Genomic DNA, 20,156 nt, shown 5'->3' with positions numbered 1-20,156 from the left:
TGCTTTTTGCAAATTAGAGAAACATATCAACAACTTTACTGAAGCAATTTTAGAAGCAAATACATTTTCCTTTTCCTTTTTATTCTCCATTCTTTAAATTTTCTAAGTATGTGTAATCAAGTCAATATTTACATCACAGTAAATATTTACAGTAACAACATGGCAAATGTGCACATCCCATGGCCAGAATGGGAATTCATCCCATCATCATCAACCATCATCAATCACAAATATTTTTTATACCCTGCCTTCAGGATTGTATGTTAGGCCCTTCAGTTCTCTTAATATGATGCCTTTATTTTTTTTATTTTTTTAAGATTTTATTCATTCATGAGAGACACACAGAGAGAGGCAGGCTCCCCATGGGGAGCCTGATGCAGGACTCGATCCTAGGATCCCAGATCACGACCTGAGCCAAAGGCAGAAGCTCAACCACTGAGCCACCAAGGCATCCCTATATGATGCCTTTAAAATCAGGTTTAAGATAAGTTTCACTCCCAATTAAACAACACATTCTTCAAATAATTTTCCTTTGGCTTCAATGATATGCAACTCACCTTGTTCTACATCAATCTTTTGTTTTGTTTTTTTTTTTTTTTTTTTTTTTTACATCAATCTTTTGATCTCAGGCTCTGCCTACCTTTAACTGTTTTCTTTTTATTCCTTTTCCAAGGACCTCTCTTCTATGTGATCACTGAGTAAGTTCAGTCACTCCCATCATCTCTAGATTGGAGATTTCCAAATTTATGGCCTTTCCTAACTTTGAAGTCCTTATTTCTAACTGCCTACTAGACAGGTCTATTTGGTGACCCACTAATACCTTAAATATAATATGTCTAAAATAAAAAAATTCATTATCTTACCATGTAAACTTGCTCCTCTCTGACCATATCCATTCATATAATACAATGAAAATTTACTGAGTCACGGTTTATATACAAGTTATGATGCTAATCTTAGATTCTACTCAAAAGATTCTTTGACAGTCTAGAATACCCAGTAAGACTTGTATTTTTGTTCATACTTCTATTATAGCACATATATTTTTATTTAACTAGCAATGACAGACTAACCAAGATAAACAAAAGGTAGCACGGAAAATAAGAACAGAGAATCAAAATATAGACCCTTAATTATAGGCTAATTATATCAACTTAATTCTGTACAAAATGGGAGCTCTGGGCAGTTTTTGAGCAGGAGTCTCTATTCCATTTTCAGATGATGAGTCTGGCTATGATACATAAAATGGATTTAAGTGGAAAACTATTAGGCATGGGAAAAGGTTACTATAAATCTATGAAAGGATTTGAACGTGAACACACATAGTTTCAAACTGATGGCTTTGATCAGCCTATAGAGTTCTGTCTCAGAATATCCTTCTGTGCTTGTCGGGTTTCAGTTTCACAGGACGCTAACCATTCCTGAATACATGAACTGCTTCCACAGCATTTCATCTGTAACTTTCTTGTGCCACTTAGTCATCCCTCCCCCACCAAGCTATAAATTCCTCAAGGTAAGAGATTATACATACTTATTTTTAGTTTTCTTCAAATTTAGCACACTGACGCATACTAAGCTGCCAATATAAGTGTTGAGTTATACTGGCACAGTGGAAAGTGCACAGGTTTTTGGTGTTAGACACATTTAAGGACCAAATCCCAGATTAGCCATTCACTCATTAGCTATATGATCATGAGCAAGCATTTAACTTTTCTTAAAACTTCATCATGTATAAAATAAAAATCCTTGCAAATTGTTGTGAAGCACCTAGCAACACACATGATGCATAGTGGATATTCAATAAATAGTAGTTAGAACTTTGGCTCCAGGAATTTTTTTTCAGCCTCAGATAAAGCAGTAGCAAGTTTTTTGTACAGAGCATATTTATCAGAGCTTTTATGTCTTCTTTAGGTTTGTTAACTACATTGTTATGATTCTCTTGGCTGAAGGGAAACAAACATTTATGAATGCCTATTACATGCTAAAGTACTGGGTACATAAAAAATGAAGAAGGCATGGTCAGGAAAGTATTTCCAAGTCCTATGAGGAACAGAGCCTCCTCTCATTGTCTTTACTATCTAATAAAGAAGAATATTGCTTAAAAAATAATAATAAATAAAAAATAAAAAGAACATTGCTAAGTTTCTAGGATGTATAGGAGGTACCACTCTGTTACATTATATAATTTCATACTTCATTAATTGAAGTACTAAAAAAAGTTACTACTCTGTGGCACCTATTGTGCTGGAAGATACAGAAACAAAAAATTCAGATGAACAGTTGTTGGAGTGCCTTGGTGGCTCAGTTGGTTAAGCAGTTAAGTGTCTCTTGATTTCAGCTCAGGTCATGATCTCAGGGTTGTGAGATCAAGCCCCCACATGGGGCTGCACACTGGGCATGGAGCCTGCTTCAGATTCTCCCACTGCCACACACACACACACACACACACACACACACACCACCCCTAAATGGAACAGGTGTACAGAGTATCTTCTTGTTTTTACAGGAACAAGGAGGAAGGGTATTACTGAGTTTCTGTGCCATTTATGAATTTCTATTGCACTATAATTTCACCCTCACCTATACAGCCTTCTGTAACGAAACTGAGTAAAATTTCTTAGAATGATCCAGTCTTTTTTATTTCCTATGTTACTTTTTGGCTTGTGATCTTGATTTACGATAACTTGAAGATTTAATCATCCAGGTGCCAACAATTCTGGTAAAGAAATAAAAGGTTGCTAGCTCATTAAACTCATCTGAACATTAGTTAATTTAAGTTAGTACTATTTAGTAACTACTAACCTTATTGATAGTCCTTTTTTATTCCTGAATTCTTTCAGCAATTCAAAATTATCTATTCAGTCACCTCATTTATTTCTTAATAAAGCCAAGTTCTAAATTGTATGTTTTTATAGTCTGTCAAACCCTTTGGATGTGAACCATAGTCAATCCTAGAAGATTCTGTAACGTAACTGTAACTTCATTGTAATTACATCTACAGAATCTTTGTAGAATCAATACACAAAATATTTTAATTCATAGTAATCAGCAAGTAACCATTCCCCCAAAATACTTCTCCTCATGGATTTCTTCTTCTCCTTGATTTTATTCTTACCACAGAACTAATTGATTAAGGTGCCCTTGTTTGGTCATAAAATACAACTCTGAGATTTTTTTTTTTCATATGATCGTAATCAGCATTGTTATTCCTTTGCTTCCAAACTTAAGGAGAATTTGAATATATGACCGTATACATTAAATAAAGACCAGTCTTCCACTAGTCAGTTCTGTAAATGGTACCAAGATCATCTGAAATCTAGCGCAGTAAAAGTATCTCTACACAGGCAGTCAAAACTACAGAAATTGCTACATTCAGAAGCTGATAGTGAAACAGCTTCACAGGCAGGCTGCTCTCCTCACCAAAATGTACACTAAATCTATCCTGTCATACCATTTTCTGATTTTTGCGCAAAAATTTATTTATTTTATTTAATTTTTTTTTGTGTGATCAAAGTCAGTCAGAAACTTCAGAATACATAAGGACAAGAATCCTGACAGAATGTTAGGGCTGAAGGAACACAGGTTCAGGACTGGTTTAAAAAATCACCGATCTTGATGTTGCATGAATGAATCTCTAACATCGGAGTACAACCTTTAGACACAGCACTTTCTGAGTAGAGTAGCGGCTGCCGGGGGGGTGGAGTGAAGAGAATGGGGAAGGACTCCTCGATGGGTAACTGACCTTCCTTTGAGGTGACGAAAAGGTCTTGGAAATAGAGGTGATGGTTGCACAGCATTGTCAATGTACCGGATGCCACTTAATCATACACCGTAATACCGTTAATTTTACTTTATGTGGATTTCACCTCAATTCAACAAAAACTTTTGAGGAAAATTAAAAGATACAGAGCCTTCTGGCTGAAACGGACTCCTCTTGGTGGAGGCCCCGAAAGTACCATTGCCCATATACCAGCAGGGAGGTCGGTTAGGGTCACTCCCACTTCACAAAAAGCTGTGTCAACAATTTACAGATTTCCCTCAGGTGGACCCTGGTTTTTAATAACAGCCAATTAACCGGAACCATATTGAACTCATTTCGGTGAGAACGAGAAAGCGGCAAAATATTCATTAATCTTCTAGAAAGCCGCATTGCCGGTCATCTAAAAACCCCTGAAGAATAATAGAGAACAGGAGGGTGGGAAACAGTAGAAGCCATATTTTTTTTTTTTTTTTTAAGGTTTTTGTCGCGGGGGGGGGGGGGGTGAAACGGTACCAGGGAGGAGTCAATAATCTTCAAACATTACATTTAAAACTAGGTGCTTAACTACGACAGACGCCTCTATCAGTCGCGCAGCATCTCACAGCGAAATGCCCGTTTCTGTGGCGACGAAGCCTCTAAGCCGCCTTCTGTGGCGACGAAGCTCTACACGAACGCTCACCGCCATAACCATCCGCGGGAAAGCTCCCTCCACCGGCCGAAGAAGGCGGAGCTTTAGAGGGCACTCCCGCCACGCAGCGCGATCTGCGCCGCTGAGCCTCCTGGGAATTGTAGTTTCCGTTCCCCGGCTCATCCCTCTTGTGCAGATCGGTATGAGGTGAGCCCGAAAACTACAACTACACGAATGCTCCGTGGGTGGCGAGTAGCCGCGGCGGTGACGACTGTGGCGGAGAAGGCCTGGAGGGGCTCAGCGTTCTGGAGTGGCGCTGCTCGGGCCGGGGGCAGGTTGCAGGCTGCTGGCGCCGCTGCTGAAGAGAGAACGGCGAGGGGGTTCGGCGTTTCCCGCCGGGGGTCCCAGCAACGATGAGCGCTGCCAGGGAGTCCCATCCGCACGGGGTGAAGCGTTCGGCCTCCCCAGACGACGATGTAAATAACAATGGCGGAGTGGATAAGGGTTGAGGCCTACTAAAGGCTGGGGTAGGCCGGGAAGGGTGGTTTAGGAAGGAGGAAGCGTCTGGGGTGGCCCTAAGGCGGAGGGCCGAGGGGTAGGAACCTGGGAAACGTCTCCTTTCCTTGATTAGGGTTGGAAGGTTTGAAGAGGTTGAGGTCCATATCCTAAGAGCTAGAGACCTGCGTAGGAAGGGGAGGCGGGAGGGGGGGTTGTCGAGGAAGGACGTCCTGAGGGGGTCTGGCACCGTATGATGAAGCTTCTTTGTCGGGCTCTTCTGCTTGGGATAGGGATGGCGGGATCCTTCGCGTTCGAGGTTTAAAATGCGTCCGTGACAATGTCAAGATGTTGGTACACGTCTGGACAGATTTTTCCGGCCGGAATCGTTTTTTGCAGTGTCCTGTTAAAAGAGTAAGCCGATGATGGTATTGGACCGAAAAAAATTGCCCCAGGGGGAGTAATTTCGTACTGACGCAGGGTGGTGAGGTAGGTCTAGGATGTTGAGACCTTAGAAGCCCATTTTGATTTCAGCTCCCTTCCTCTTTTTTTCCTCCCCACCCTAAGCTTGTCTGCTTCAATAGCAAACCACTCATTCCTTAGAGTAGCCCATTAAATATTTACTGCCATGCCAGGTGTTGGGAATCCAAAAATGAACCAAGCACGGTGCTTATTAGCCTAGGTCTGTTCTGTGTGTTTGTCCTAGCTCTTAGCGCAGTGTCATGGAGACCTGCAGTAAACGGAAAACTAGGTCCTTCATACAATGGGTAAACGCCATGGGGAACGTTGATGGAGAAATTTGGGGGACGAGGAGGTGGGGGCATGGAGAGGTCATCTTTTAAGGATGATAAAAGAACGGCATCTCGTTTTCAGTTGCTGTTTAAAGCACTATTAATTGCTGGAGACGTAGAGTCATTTTTATAGTGCGGTTCAGTGCCTTTCGTAATAACCTTACTCTGTGAACCGTTAAAAGCTCACTAAAGACTACTAGTGCCTGAGTTGTAGCAAAATGAGGTGATAAGATCCACCCTTCTTTGGACGGGTGGTGGGTTTAGGACCACAATGCCAAGGCTCTTAAGTTGAACCTAACTCTGCAGAAAGACTAGTAACCAGTAAGGATCTGGGGATGCATAATTACACAGTGAGATGTATCCGTGCCCTGTGTTCCTCCCTGCTACCGGCTTTTAGGTCTTTTCTTGTTAATATGGTAATCCAGTACTTGCCAGGCGTTTATCTAAGGCATTTGAGTAACCTGGGTGCCATTTTAAAAGCTATTACATTGTTTTCCTCCTAGTAGTTAACTGTGACTCGATTTGTAGAACGTCAGGCACCTGTTTTGCTGGACTCAAAGAAATATCCTTTAGCCTCGCAGAAAACTCTTGATGTTAGGTAATTCAACAGAAAGTTAAAGGGATTAAGTCATTAACTCTACAGCTTCTGTTGGGATCAGTTTAAGATGACCTTTAAGACCTTTTCCAGTCTTATAAGTATTCTCTTTTGAAAGGTTATAGTTGCAAATCAAGATTAGGTCCTGCAACTTTAATACACTCTAAAAATGACTATGTTGCTAATTTAAAGTGCAAATAGAATAACTTGTCTTTTGATGGTGTTTTTTTAAGTCCCTTTCTTTCATGTGAATATTACTTTTACTGGTAATTGGGAGTTATCTTTACTTGTTTTAAAGACATGTTTAAATACTATATGCAAAACTTAAAAATATATTTTTGAAATATACATCTAAATTTTAGAAGATCAGCTAATTATAATTGAAGTTGTAGTTGGTCATCAATTTCTAATGAACATTGACTGCAGGTAAAAGATAATCATTTTTTTTTTGCCTACTGACTTCACATATCAAATGGAGATAACAAAACATTTTGAAAGATATTAAAAGTAGATATTAACACGGAGTCTAAGAGAATGCTGACAATATTAGAAGTAAATTCTAAGAGTTACTAAGTATGTATTGGGGGGTAGGTAGATTGACTACAATTCTATAGTAAAAGGTATTAGTGATAACTTATAAATTGCCTCATTGGTTTGTTTGAAGTGAAGAAATGAAAGCTCTTTTTCAGAGTGTAGGAGAGAGGTTAATTTTAGTAACCGTAGAGACCCTCTATCATGCACCCATGTGCTTTTGAGAATGCAGCACTTGGACAGGGTGCTTGCTCTTATTCACTAAGGTCTTTGACAGGAAGAACCAGAAGGACTTGATTGGGGGGAAAAATTAGGATTAGATATGTTAAGTGATAGGATTATTTATGTAAAGACATTGAAGATACTTGCTCTTGTAATAGAAATAGTTTGGAAAAGCTTTGGCTTTTAGACATTTTTTTTTAACTTGATTCCATAAGTTTTATAACTGTAGTTCATAAACTACTTTCACATATTCTCTCATTTGGTCATGTATAGTATGATGTGGAAAGAGCAGAGAACTTATTAAGGCAAGAAGGTCAGAGTAACTCAAACTTTTAAGTCACTTTGTCTCTTTATTCTTATTTATTGGACTCTTGAGAACATAAATGAACAGTCATTTGTAAGTTGTAAAACACTATGCAATTCTTAGGTGTTATTCTTAAGACAGTCTTTTAAAGAAGCTATTCTAGGTAGATAAAGAATGAAAACGAAGTTAAATGCCAGGTCCAGGCTCACGGAGCGCAAGTGATTCAGTGAGAATCAGAACTTAAGTTTCACTAGTACTTTTTTTTTTTTATTTCTTAACTATGTTCAGCCAGAAATAGTTAAGAACTAACTGGCTTATAAAAAGATACGAGTTTTCAGGTGGAAAGTAGTAGATTTGGAAATTAGGTAGACAAAATCATGAAAGCATATAAGCTCCCCACCAAAAGGAATTTAGTTCAACCACAAGTGCGTGTCTGTGTTGTACAAATATTTTTTTAACTTTTATTTAAATTCAATTGATTAAGATATAGTGTATTATTAGTTTCAGAGGTAGAGTTCAGTGATTCATCAGTTGTGTATAACACCAGTGCTCATTACATCAAGTGTCCTCCTTAATGCCTATCACCCAATTACCCCATCCCCTCAGTCCCCTCCCCTACAGCAACCCTCCATTTGTTTCCTATAGTTAAGAGTCTCATGGTTTGTCTGTCTCTCTGATTTTATCTTATTTTTCCCTGTTTTCCCCTATGATCCTCTGTTTTGTTTCTTAAATTCCACATATAAGTGAAATCATATGATAATTATCTTTCTCTGACTTATTTCACTTAGCATAATGCCCTCTAGTTCCATCCATGTCATTGCCATTGGCAAGATTTCATTTTTTTGATGGCTAATATTCCATGTACAAATACTTTAACACTCATATCCCAAGAGAAATGGTCACCACTGTTTCTTTTATATTTTCTAAGTCTTCTACAAATAAATTCTGGAAGAAGAAAGATAGTGAAAAACAATTTTAATGAAAATTTTAATATGCATATAACCCTAGCAAACCCAAATTTTTATTATACATTTTCCTGATTTTCATGACCTTTACCCAGAATGGTTAGCATCCTCTGAATACAGCTAACTGCTTGTCAGTTGTGTGTAAAACTGGAACATATAATTTCAGATTTCAAATAATTTCTAATATTTTAGCTTTATCATTATTTGTAATTCTAGCATTTGCATCATCAAAATATAATACTTGAAGAATTTAAACCTTTGTGCTCATAATTTTCTGTTGAAAAGAGGGTCATCATCTTTACTCCATAACTGCAAAACGTTTTCATTTTTAGATATAAACTCAATTAGAATGATCAATCCAATGAATGTTTTCTTTCTATATTCCTCCCAGTCACCTTTGTATATACATCTTTCTTTAGCACTTATCCAGCTTCAGATCCTATCAAGTAAATTTTGGTGTAAAGATACCATAAAAGATGAAGCAGTCACACTTTTATTTATTTATTTATTTATTTATTTATTTATTTATTTATTTATTTATTTATTTTTAAGAAAAACAGGATAGTCCGAGCTCTTAAGGTGCAGTTGAGATCAAGTCCTCCCTGTTAAAGACTCTCTAGACAAGAGTGCCATATTTTTTTTCTTATCTTTTTCTTCTTTGTCTCTTGTTGATTCCTGAGTTGGAGAAAAATCATGTAGTGTTTCATCATCCAAAAATTCACAATCTGATTTTTGCATATACAGTTAATTTTGCCATTACCATTAGTTTAGGGTACACTACCTATCATTATGCATTCACCTGATTTATCTAATAATTGTGAAATGACTTCTGTCAGTTTCCAGTTTTTACCCAGTCGCCATTATGGGTAGAGATGAAAAATTCTGGACTCTCAACTGTGTCCATGAAAACTGGAAGCATACAGTGGAGGAGTGATAATCTTCTTGAAGGACGATGCACTACCTTGGACAATAGGATGAGAAAACTCTTCCACCATTTTTCTGTTTCCTTATTTTAGTCATTTTTAGCATAGTTGGCAATAACTAATGAATCAATGAGATAATTCCTATGTCTGTTTCAAGATGTAAGGAAAAATATCACTAGGACTCCATAATATTTCTAAGATTTGTAAAAGGGCTCAACTGACCATGTAATAATTACAAGGTAGAAGGAGTTTTACTCTTTTTGGAAATAGTTTTCTGTTTGTTCTTTGGAAGACCTTTAAGAAAGCATAAAAATCTTAACATATTAATCTTTACAAATAACTAGAACTGCATAAAAAAGAAATTGAAAACCTAAAATTTGGTCTATTAGACTGTTGTTCCATGGTCCTTTAGAATATCACTAAAGCCAGACTAACTTTAAATAACCATGGTGGCAGCCTCTGGGTTATAAATCCTAGGTACTCTAGGGCCTTTCAAGGCTCTAGAATAGGTCTCAAAATGTGGTCCCCACATCAACAATATCGTCCTACCTTAGGAATTTGTTAGAAATGAAATCCTTGAGCCCCATCCAAGACTTACTGGATCTGAAACTCTTGTGGTGTAGCCTTGAAGTTTGGGTTTTAACACACCCTCCAGGTGATTTTGTTAAGTGCAAACTTGAGAATTAGAACTCTGGCTGCAAAAGAACTAAAGGATTTGGCCTTGAAGTAACAGAAAAGGAGTATATATTGAGTATGATGCATATACTTAACTACCTCAACAAAATCAGTGTGCACTATTTATAGTTAAAAATGATGGTGGGGGAGGGGGACCTTGGGAGTTAGACTTGAAATCTTTCAATATTTCTATGCAAAAAACTAATTGGCTAATTTTGCAGCTTGGATCTAGCAATTGGGAAGCAGCAGACTTAGGTAATGAAGAAAGAAAACAGAAGTTCTTGAGACTTATGGGTGCAGGAAAGGTAAGCATCAAATAGTATGTACGTTAATCTTTCCTGTGAAAATAAAATCCTTATTTTGTTTGTTGAGTGAGCCAGACTGAATGAATATACTTTGATCCCATCTTCCTGCTCCACTTGGGAAATACAGGTGACCTAACCAAGCACTCTTAAAATGTATAGTACTTCTTTTTTTTTCTCTTTTTTTTTTTTTTTTTTTTTGAGATTTTATGTATTCATGAGAGAACTAAGAGAGGCAGAGACCTAGGCAAAGGGAGAAGCCGGCTTCCTGCAGGGACCCTGATGTGGGGCTCTATGTGACCTGAGGCAAAGGCAGATGCTCAACCACTAAGCCACCCAGGTGCCCCAAAGTATACTATTTCTGAACCACTTCTAGGATTCTCAGGGCTACTGGGGCAGTAAGATTTAGAGACTGAATAGAAAATAATCTTGGTTTGAGGGGACTCCTTAGGAAGAAAAGTTTATGATTGCTATTTGTTTAGCCTAATGATTTAGTAGAAGTCATTTCTGGAAAGACCAGTTGGTAGGCCTTTCATATTTTATAGCTCCCTCTAGCCCTTGAAGTAGAAGACAAGCCTTTATCAAAAACTTAATTTTAGGGGCAGCCCGGGTGGCTCAGCGGTTTAGTGTCGCCTTCAGCCCAAGCGCTAAAGGAGATCCTGGAGACCCAGAATCGAGTCCCACATCCGGCTCTCTGCATGGAGCCTGCTTCTCCCTCTGCCTGTGTCTCTGCCTCTCTGTCTCTGTCTCTGTGTGTCTCATGAATAAATAAATCTTTTTTACAAAAACTTAATTTTTAAGATGTTCAGTATATTTTGAAATCCCTTTCAGTTTGATTAACGTATTAGGATATACAAAATACAGATGCCAGGAAAACATCACCTATTGGGGAAAAACCCTTCTTGTTCCTAGCAATAATTTTTACATGCAAATACAGTTATCTCTAGATACTTACTTTACTAAAATAAGAAAACTTTTTTTTTCTCTTTTAAGCTCCTCACAATTAAATTCAGCCCTTTGTTATTCATATGGGAGTCATTCATGGATTTTACCAACAATTATTGAGTGTTTAAAACGAGCCAGGTACCATGCTAGGTCCTAGGGGTCACATAAATCATTATACATGTTTGGAGCCATCGTGTAGTAGGGAAACCAGATAATTTAGAATTATAATTGCTATGAAAGAACTGTGCACCTACTGCTGTGGAATCAACAGACAGGGGTAGCTAATTCTGTGTTAGTGGTACAAGAAAGCGTCCCAGAAATAGAATTGGTGAAACAAAGAATTAGCCAGACTAGAACAATGGGGTTTAGGATTGGGAAAGATCCTATAACTACAGTAAGACCTGTACAAGAATGCATTTTTATAATATCTTGTTAATCCAGATTTCCCAATAATTTTGTGATCTATCATAGAAAGTCTGAAGTTTGTCTTGATTCATGCAAATAAAATATTTACTAAGACTATATGAAGTAAGTAATAATTTAGGAGACATGCTCAACCTAGTAGAATGAATACTCTTTGAGTACTTAGGAAAAATACTCTAAACAAATAAAGTGTATGAAATTTAGTTACCAGTAGTCAAATGTATCTCATTAAAACTGTGGGGAAGAAAGAACAGATTAAACTTTTTATTTTATTTTATTTTATTTATTTTAAAGAATTATTTATTTATTTATGATAGAGAGACAGGCAGAGACACAGGAGGAGGGAGAAGCAGGCTCCATGCTGGGAACCCGACGTGGGACTCGATCCTGGGACTCCAGGATCGCGCCCTGGACCAAAGGCAGGCACCAAACCGCTGAGCCACCCAGGGATCCCTATTTATTTATTTATTTTTTGAAGATTTTACTTATTTATTTATGAGCGACAGAAAGAGAGAGGGGCAGAGACACAGGCAGAGGGAAAAGCAGGCTCCATGCAGAGAGCCCAACGTGGGACTGGATCCTGGGTCTCCAGGATCACGCCCTGGGCTGCAGGCGGTGCCAAACTGTTGCACCACTGGGGCTGCCCCAGATTAAACAATTTAAAATAAAATTGACTACCTATATATTAGCTGTTTACATACGTTAAATTCTTTCTTAGCAAGGCCAGCATTGTAGCTTTGATCTTATATGTAGGCTGTTTAGATTTATTCTGTTTTGTGGCTGTGAAGTATATTCCTAGCCCTAGCCAACTACTGTGAATATTTTATTGGTTACAGGGAGAACCAGCTAAGAGAAAGTGAATAGACCAGTGCATTACTATCATCATCCTCAGATAACTTAGTGCATTATACATTTTCAGATTTTAATAGTAGAATATATTCTGCAGTCTAAAGTGGCATATTGAGTCCTTGATTTGCTGATAATGGCATGTGAGGCAGTTAAGTATTAATGCTTGAAGCCTTTCAGTAGTATATTTGGGTGTGGAAAATGTGTCTGTCATCCTTTCATAATAGGAAGATTTGTTATGTACCACATCTTCACAGGTGATTAGTTAAGATTACTTTGCAAAGTCACATTTAATCTCACCTTCACTATTTTAGTGAAGAATTTCTTTACCTTATAAAACTAAGTATGAACCATAAAGAGTGGATTACAACTGATAATTGAGAGTAATTATGTACCTTGATCAATTAGTGACATTGAATCAGGATTTATTTGTATATTTTAGAAGAATTAGATTGTTTTAAATTCTGTTCTTTTTGACAGTTTAAGATGGGTATTGTAGTCAGATAACAGCTGGCTATTTGTTTAAAGATCTAAAAAAAATAATAAAAAAAAAATAAAGATCTATCACTTTGTTCATTATAAGCCTATTAATTTCTTCATTTTTATCTACCTAAATAATTTTCATTTGCTTTCTTTGTATGAAATGTGCCTGAGGCATCAGAAAGAGGAGGTGGGAAAACTAAAGCAACTCATTTGCCTTTTAGAAAAGAAAATGTTTGTATCAACTCAATTTTTTATTTATCTATCCCACTTAAGATTCTAGCCTGATGTCTACATACTCTCCACTCCTGTTTTCTGCTCTATTTATATATTTGTTTTGGGGATCCCTGGGTGGCGCAGCGGTTTGGCGCCTGCCTTTGGCCCAGGGCGTGATCCTGGAGACCCGGGATCGAATCCCACGTCGGGCTCCTGGTGCATGGAGCCTGCTTCTCCCTCGGCCTGTGTCTCTGCCTCTCTCTCTCTCTCTCTCTCGACTGTCATAAATAAATAAAAATTTTTAAAAAAAGGTATGTATTTGTTTTAATGGTACTTAGAACTTTCTAACACAATATAATTTACTTACTGATTTCAGTTCCCCTCCTTATCTCTACCTTTGCTAGAATGTAAGTTCCATAAAGACAACGATGTCAATTTAATTGTTTTTCTTCACTGTATCCAAAAGCCTGGAATAATATTGGGCACATTAGGAGACACTCTGTAATTATTTTAAATTAGTGATCTCAAATTCTAATACATTTTCTGCTTTCTTCTAGAAAGAACATACTGGCCGTCTTGTTATAGGAGACCACAAATCAACATCTCACTTCCGAACAGGTAAGAAAGTAAAACATAATTTAAGAGGTGGTGTTAGATTTGGAATATGAAATATTTATATATATTTTGGGATATTATCTGTATATATATTTTTAAGATTATTTATTCATGAGAGACACAGAGGCAGAGGGAGAAGCAGGCTCCATGCAGGGAGCCCAGTGTGGGACTTGATCCCAGGACTCCAGGATCACATCATGAGCCAAAGGCAAATGCTCAACTGCTGAGCCACCCGGGTGTCCCTCTCTGTATAGTTGCTAATGATGAAAATCCTAGAACTAGAAATGTATATGTAAACATGTATATGTAACAATTAGCATGTACTGTAATTTTTAAAGATTATGGAGTATATATATCAAAGATATTCTAAGAAACTGTCCTTTTTCTGTCTTCAGAACATATATTTAATTGTAGTGAGCTTTATGCCTTATCTTGCCAACTGTTATGTAATATGTATTTATGTACTTTTTACATTATAGATTAACATACAGTGTTATTCTTGACATTGGTTTTGAATTTATTCACTAAGGTTTTTTTTTTTAAATCCTTAATAAAGAATACAAACTTATTACAAAGCCTGAAGAAATTAACGTAATCTTAAAGGAAAAATTTTTAAAATAAAAACTAAAAATGAAAGAGATTAGATTTGAATTCAGGCTACTGAAAAATGAAATTTTCTTCTATATAAAATTGATTCTAATCTTGGACTTAATAAAAACAGGACATAATGACCTGGATCGTATTGAACAAATCTTTTAATTAAATTATTTAAATTAACTTTATACTAACCTAGAATATGTAGCACATTTTAGAAATTAATAGGTCTTTTATTTTTCAAGACAATTATTTCAAATTTATTTGCATTGTTAGAAAAGGCAGAAGGGGGATGCCTGGGTGGCTCAGTGGTTGAGCATCTGCCTTTAGCTCAGGGTGTGATCCCCGGGGTCCTGGGATCCAGTCCTGCATCAGGCTCCCTGCATGGAGCCTGTTTCTCCCTCTGTCTATGTCTCTGCCTCTCTGTCGGTCTCATGAATAAATAAATAAAATCTTTAAAAAAGAAAAAGAAAAGGCAAAAGGAATCCCTGAGCTTTGCAGAATGGAAAAATATTTAACTCCATTTATTCTTTTAAACTGTGGACTTTATGAATAAAAATAATGCAAGCATTATTTTGTGATTAAAATGAAATTTCTTTTATATTTACAAAATAAAATGGCATATTCAGCTTTTTAAAGTTTTATGTAGAGAGTGTGAGAGCACTTGCAAGCAGGGAGAGGGAGAGAGAGAATTTCAATAGACTCCCCACTAAGAGGGGAACCCAATGTGGGGCTCCATCTTGGGATCATGATCATGACCTGAGCCGAAATCAAGAGTTGGATGCTCACTGGATTGAGCCACCCAGACAACCCCTCAGAAAGCTTTGATGGTATTAGTAATGTTCTAGTTCTAAATAAGTTATGTTGTTTCAGTAAATTGATAGTAAGAAAGGTATGAATTAGAGCCATTATTTATTTGACCATTTTCTGAACAGAATTGCCTGCCTTTTCATTATATATCTTGCTCAGAAACAGAAACTTTTGTTTGTTGCTGGTTTTTTTGAATGTAGGAGAAAACTCACTTTCAGGTTAACAGTTATTCATTAGACTATAAATAAGCAGTATTTAAAGCCCAAAGTTCTTAGTGATTAATATTTATAATATCTGAACTATAGGCAGTTCTGAGACTTATGTCTAGTTTAACTTATCACATAGAAAAATATAGGTTCTTCATCTTTTATAAATACTTTTGTAGTTCAGAGGGTTGGCTACTAAAGAAGTAATCATAAATACCTCCTTAAATTATATCTATTAGGTAACCCATCCACAAAATTCATTGTAAAGTTAGAGAAATCAGCCCTAAATATAATAGCATTTGTAATATGGGTTTTTTTGTGTAATCAAATGTTTTTATTAATTTGACTGAAACATAACCAAAGTACACTGGACATGCAGGGGAAGAAGACAAGAAAATTAATGAAGAACTGGAGTCTCAATATCAGCAAAGTATGGACAGTAAATTATCAGGAAGATATCGACGACATTGTGGACTTGGCTTCAGTGAGGTAGTAATTAACATTTTCACTAAAGGGGAAGATAATTTCTAAACTGATATCCTTTATTTCTGTTAGATTACTCTAGCAATCAAGAATCCTATGTAGAAAGCTTTCTTTTTAGTTCTTTAACTTTCTGTGTGCCCAAATAGGTCTTTGTAGAGAATGAGATATTTTTGAGTTTTACAAATGTTTTCTGATAAAAGCTTAACATAAATTCTGCTTAGATGATCATGATGGCACATCTTTAATAGCATAAAAACAGGAAATATTTCATGTAAGTACTAATTTAGGATCTTTCTCAGTTTTCTCAGTGCTCTCTTTTCATACTATACGTGCTGGTTAATTACAAAGTAGTATAATACGTAAAACATTGATAACTTTTCCACATTTCCAAGGGTCAGTGATTAATTTGCCTTATTTACTTTTAAAAAAATACTATTTCTTTCAGGAAGATGTAGTTTTCAAACTGGGGGGAAGGGACTCGGGTGAGTGGTCTTCAGAGCTGTTTCTTGAAATTCTACTTAAATATTAATGGGTAAAATACACAGAGATTCCTGAGTCCTCAGGTCTTCCCTTGGCCGACTCTGATCATAATCGTCTCAAAACTTTGAATGGCTAGGGAGTGAGCGTTGAGACGGTGACAAAAATTAGTGTCTTTCCCAGTTTTTTTACTGGGGTACTTGTATTTAAGAAGAGCCTGTTGGTTGATGTTCGTAGGTAGAAGATCATGATGGAGAAGGTGATGTGGCTGGAGATGATGATGATGATGATGATTCACCTGATCCTGAAAGTCCAGATGACTCTGAAAGTGATTCAGAGTCAGAGAAAGAAGAGTCTGCTGAAGAACTCCAAGCTACTGAGCACCCTGATGAAGTGGAGGATCCCAAAAACAAAAAAGATGCAAAAAGCAACTATAAAATGATGTTTGTTAAATCCAGTGGTTCATAACTCCCAAACACTTAGTCTTTGTATTAAAAGTAAGCCTTATTGTTATAATGCACAGTGGAGGACTGCTTATAGAGCACAGACCTTTGTATTATAATTTTTAAAAAGGCCCTTTTAAATAATTACAAAGAGTGTTTGCTTTCAGATGCCATGGATTACACTTTTATGGGCATGACTATAACCATTTTTGTAAAGAGTAAGAGTTGTATAAAATAAGAAATAAATACAATACTCAATTTCCTTTCATATTAGCATCATCAAATTCTAATCTCACCTTTTTACCTTTCAGATAGTTATGGAGGAGACTCTTTTGTGGTAGCTGTTTCATCTTTTTTGTTCCTTCATATTTTTCTCTTATAAGTTTATCTGATATTGTGATGTGTTCATGAAATATATTCAGTTATTATACTTTGCTGTAGTAGAACTATTCATCATGGATATTTCTGCTGCCAATAACTAAATTGTTTGCAAAAAATTAGGTACTTAGTTTATTCTTACTGATCAGCTCTACTCTTTTGGACCAAAGCAACATGAGAGCAAATACTTTCACACCTGTTAGGATGGAGTTGCAACTGTCATACATTTGGAATGTTATGATCCCAAGCAGTCTTTATATAATTTGAATTACATTGTATGTTAGGTTTTTGATAAAATTTGGCCAATTTTTACAGAAGAAATTATTTCTCTGATCATTTGGTCCTATCTATTTAGGAATATGTAAAACTGGATTTTTTTTTTTTAAGGTAATATGTGACCAAAGTTAATTTTCTTCCTAAGGCCTAAATAAAGAAAAAGCAGTTTCCCATATTTGGTCTGTGATACCTTTATCCTCATTATCTAAGATGAGGAATAGGCTTATTGAAGAAGCTGAAACAAATTTTCTTCCTTTTATCCCAATGCTGTTTGTTATCTTGATTATCAAATTACTAGAAAGTAGTATTGCTTTCTGATTTTATTGCTGCTTCTGTGGGAGTGAGGTTAGAATCCTTTGGTGTTAAGTGGTTGACTTGTACAGCAGATTAACAAACTGCATTATGGGCTAGTGGCTAATCCATGATCCTTAAATATTTGGGTCCAAAATGTTTCTAAGTAACATATTCAAAGGTGTGAGTCAAACATGTTTGCTGAATTTTTATATATCTAGAAACTTAAGTATGTGTTTGATGTGTCGGATTTAAAAAAGAAATTCCTAAGTCACTTTGAAATTTAAAATGTTACGAGTACAGAAACTAGAACAGGTGATATCTGGTTGACGCAATCCATTCATAGATTAGACCCCCAATATTTGGCTTTTGATCTTTCTTAGATTGTTTTAAAATAGGTGCTACCCTACATAATAGAATATCAAGTCAGCGGGTAGTAGACAGGATATATATCATTTAATAGGTACTCAGTTTGAACATATTTGGCTTTATTCAAATTTCAGTTGCCCACACATTTTTAGATACCTAATTTCTACGGTTATTACAATGAAAATTTAAGTAGTAAATGAAGGCTGATTTATGTTTAAGAATGGAAGTGGGTGAGATCAGTATTATGTTTTAAAAAGTATTTTCATTAGTTTATTGTTTAAATGTGCTGGGTTGTTTATAAGTCTTGGTTCTTAATATGTAAATTGAAGATCCTTCTTCTAAAACAACTGGAAGACCTTTTTCTTCATGTCCAAATAGAGACATTCTTATTCCAACTAATTGATATATTATTGGACCATTTATGTAATTCAGGGTTGGAGTAAATTTAGGTCTGTTGGTCCATTTGGTGGCCTACTGTCCCAGCACCACATTAAACATCATGGCTATCTTTTAAGTATGAACATCAGGGTTGTGGGGTTTTTTTTCCTTATCAAATTTAGAGAAAAAAAACAGGAAGATGCTTTACCATCTTGATATCCCTATTAAAGAATCAGGTGGGAAAATACACATTATTTTTGTGCAGTTGAAAGACTATTTAGTCAAAAGTTTTATGGCAAATTTGCCCTATCATTGACAGTTTCTTACCTGAAATACACTTCTCCCAAGTGTTTACCTATGCCAATGATTTACCAGTCTTTTTATTGAAAAGCTTTACAGGACCACAATTTCCAACTTTGTATGTAATAGGTAAAAATCCTCAAATCTAATTTTGTTTAAGCCTGGGAGAAAATGAAGTTACAGAAGAAAGTTTAAAATGTTTGTTTTTCTGATTAAACAGCAGTTTGAGATCAGAAAGGTCGCATTCATCAAGTAAATTTTGAGGAAAATTTTTCAACTGCCTGGTTTCAATGACCACTTCTCAAAGGGCTTTGATTTCATGATTTGGTTTCCACGACAACCATATCCCTGGATACTTCCAATATCCAAAAACGTTACCTCTGAAATCACTAATTTAAAAATTACCTCTGACCATTACCTTTCTATTCTTTTATACATGTTCAAATTAGGTCATTGTTAGTTTTCACCTGCTTCACAATCCCTGTTAGATTATTAATTGGTCTATCAATCTAGTATCACCGTTATAAGTATCCTAAATAATCCTCTCCAGTCATACCTTCCTGGAAAATCCCATCCCATCCAGTCCTCTACAGATTACGTCTGGAGAAGACCCATTATTACTAAAAATTAATGTTAACACTGCATGTTGTCAATACTGTTTTGTCTAGTCCACTCCTCCCATCTTCTTAGCGATTGTCTAAACACTCTTTATAGACTTGTTACCCTCCATTTTTATTTAAGATTTTATTCCTTTATTAGCAAGCATGAGCAGGGAGGAGGGGAAGGGGGAGAAGAAGCAGCAGACTCCGCACTGCACGGGAAGTTCAATGCAGGGCTCAATCCCAGGACCCTAGATAATGACCTGAGCCGAAGGCAGACACTTAACCCAGTGAGCCACCCAGGTGCCCCCCACTCCTTGATCTTAACATGGCCTTGCCTTCTAGCTTACATAAATAGATTTTATCAGAAATTCCTTCAGCTTCTGCCTTATAAATTCACAACCATAGAGAAGTTCCACTGTTTTAGGTCACAGCCCAGCTCTACCAACATAGTGAAGAAGCTGAGTGACCTTGGACATAACTAGATCTCCGTGGGTCTCTTCCTGTCTGCAAAATGAGGATGGCAATAGCAACTACCTTGTATGGTCACTGAGAATTCGATAAAGCAGGTTAAAAGCTTTTCATATTGGTAGATCTTCATTGCTCAATAAATCCTTTGCATCTTCTTGTGAATCTAGTGCTTTTGATATCTTCCTTTGAGTCTTCAACCTCTTGCTTAATCTGTTGATTAAAAGGGGTCTATTGACCCCTTTTCTGTCAACACTTGTACCCCTAGTATTTCACGTTTTATTTTTTATTTCACATTTTAAAAATAATTGTTCCTAGATAATATTTAAGCTGTTGTAATCCTACCTTATACCTTCTACATCCAATTT

At 36.5% G+C, this 20,156-nt stretch overlaps 2 protein-coding genes across 2 annotated transcripts in view; one reads left to right on the top strand and one right to left on the bottom strand.

The window, feature by feature from the left end:
• The window catches only part of SOX6 (SRY-box transcription factor 6), a 665,852-nt gene extending 661,250 nt beyond the window's left edge, over positions 1–4,602 (bottom strand). The window contains exons 1-2 of the mRNA XM_077866355.1: positions 4,305–4,602; positions 2,581–2,716 (exon numbers count right to left, since the gene is read on the bottom strand). The gene's annotated coding sequence lies outside the window, so the exon portion shown is untranslated. The remainder of the gene's footprint in view (positions 1–2,580; positions 2,717–4,304) is intronic.
• A 38-nt stretch (positions 4,603–4,640) lies between these two features.
• Positions 4,641–19,953, top strand: C23H11orf58 (chromosome 23 C11orf58 homolog). The gene is made up of 5 exons (XM_077866377.1): positions 4,641–4,864; positions 10,111–10,194; positions 13,659–13,719; positions 15,706–15,815; positions 16,524–19,953. The coding sequence occupies exons 1-5, from the start codon at positions 4,802–4,804 to the stop codon at positions 16,752–16,754; spliced, it is 549 nt and encodes a 182-aa protein (XP_077722503.1). The 5' UTR covers positions 4,641–4,801; the 3' UTR covers positions 16,755–19,953.
• Positions 19,954–20,156: the final 203 nt, after the last annotated feature.

The sequence above is a fragment of the Canis aureus genome, chromosome 23 (assembly GCF_053574225.1).
Source record: "Canis aureus isolate CA01 chromosome 23, VMU_Caureus_v.1.0, whole genome shotgun sequence".
NCBI lineage: Eukaryota > Metazoa > Chordata > Mammalia > Carnivora > Canidae > Canis > Canis aureus.
The sequence above is the reverse complement of the archived record's forward strand: the minus strand, read 5'-3'. Positions and strand labels throughout refer to the sequence as shown.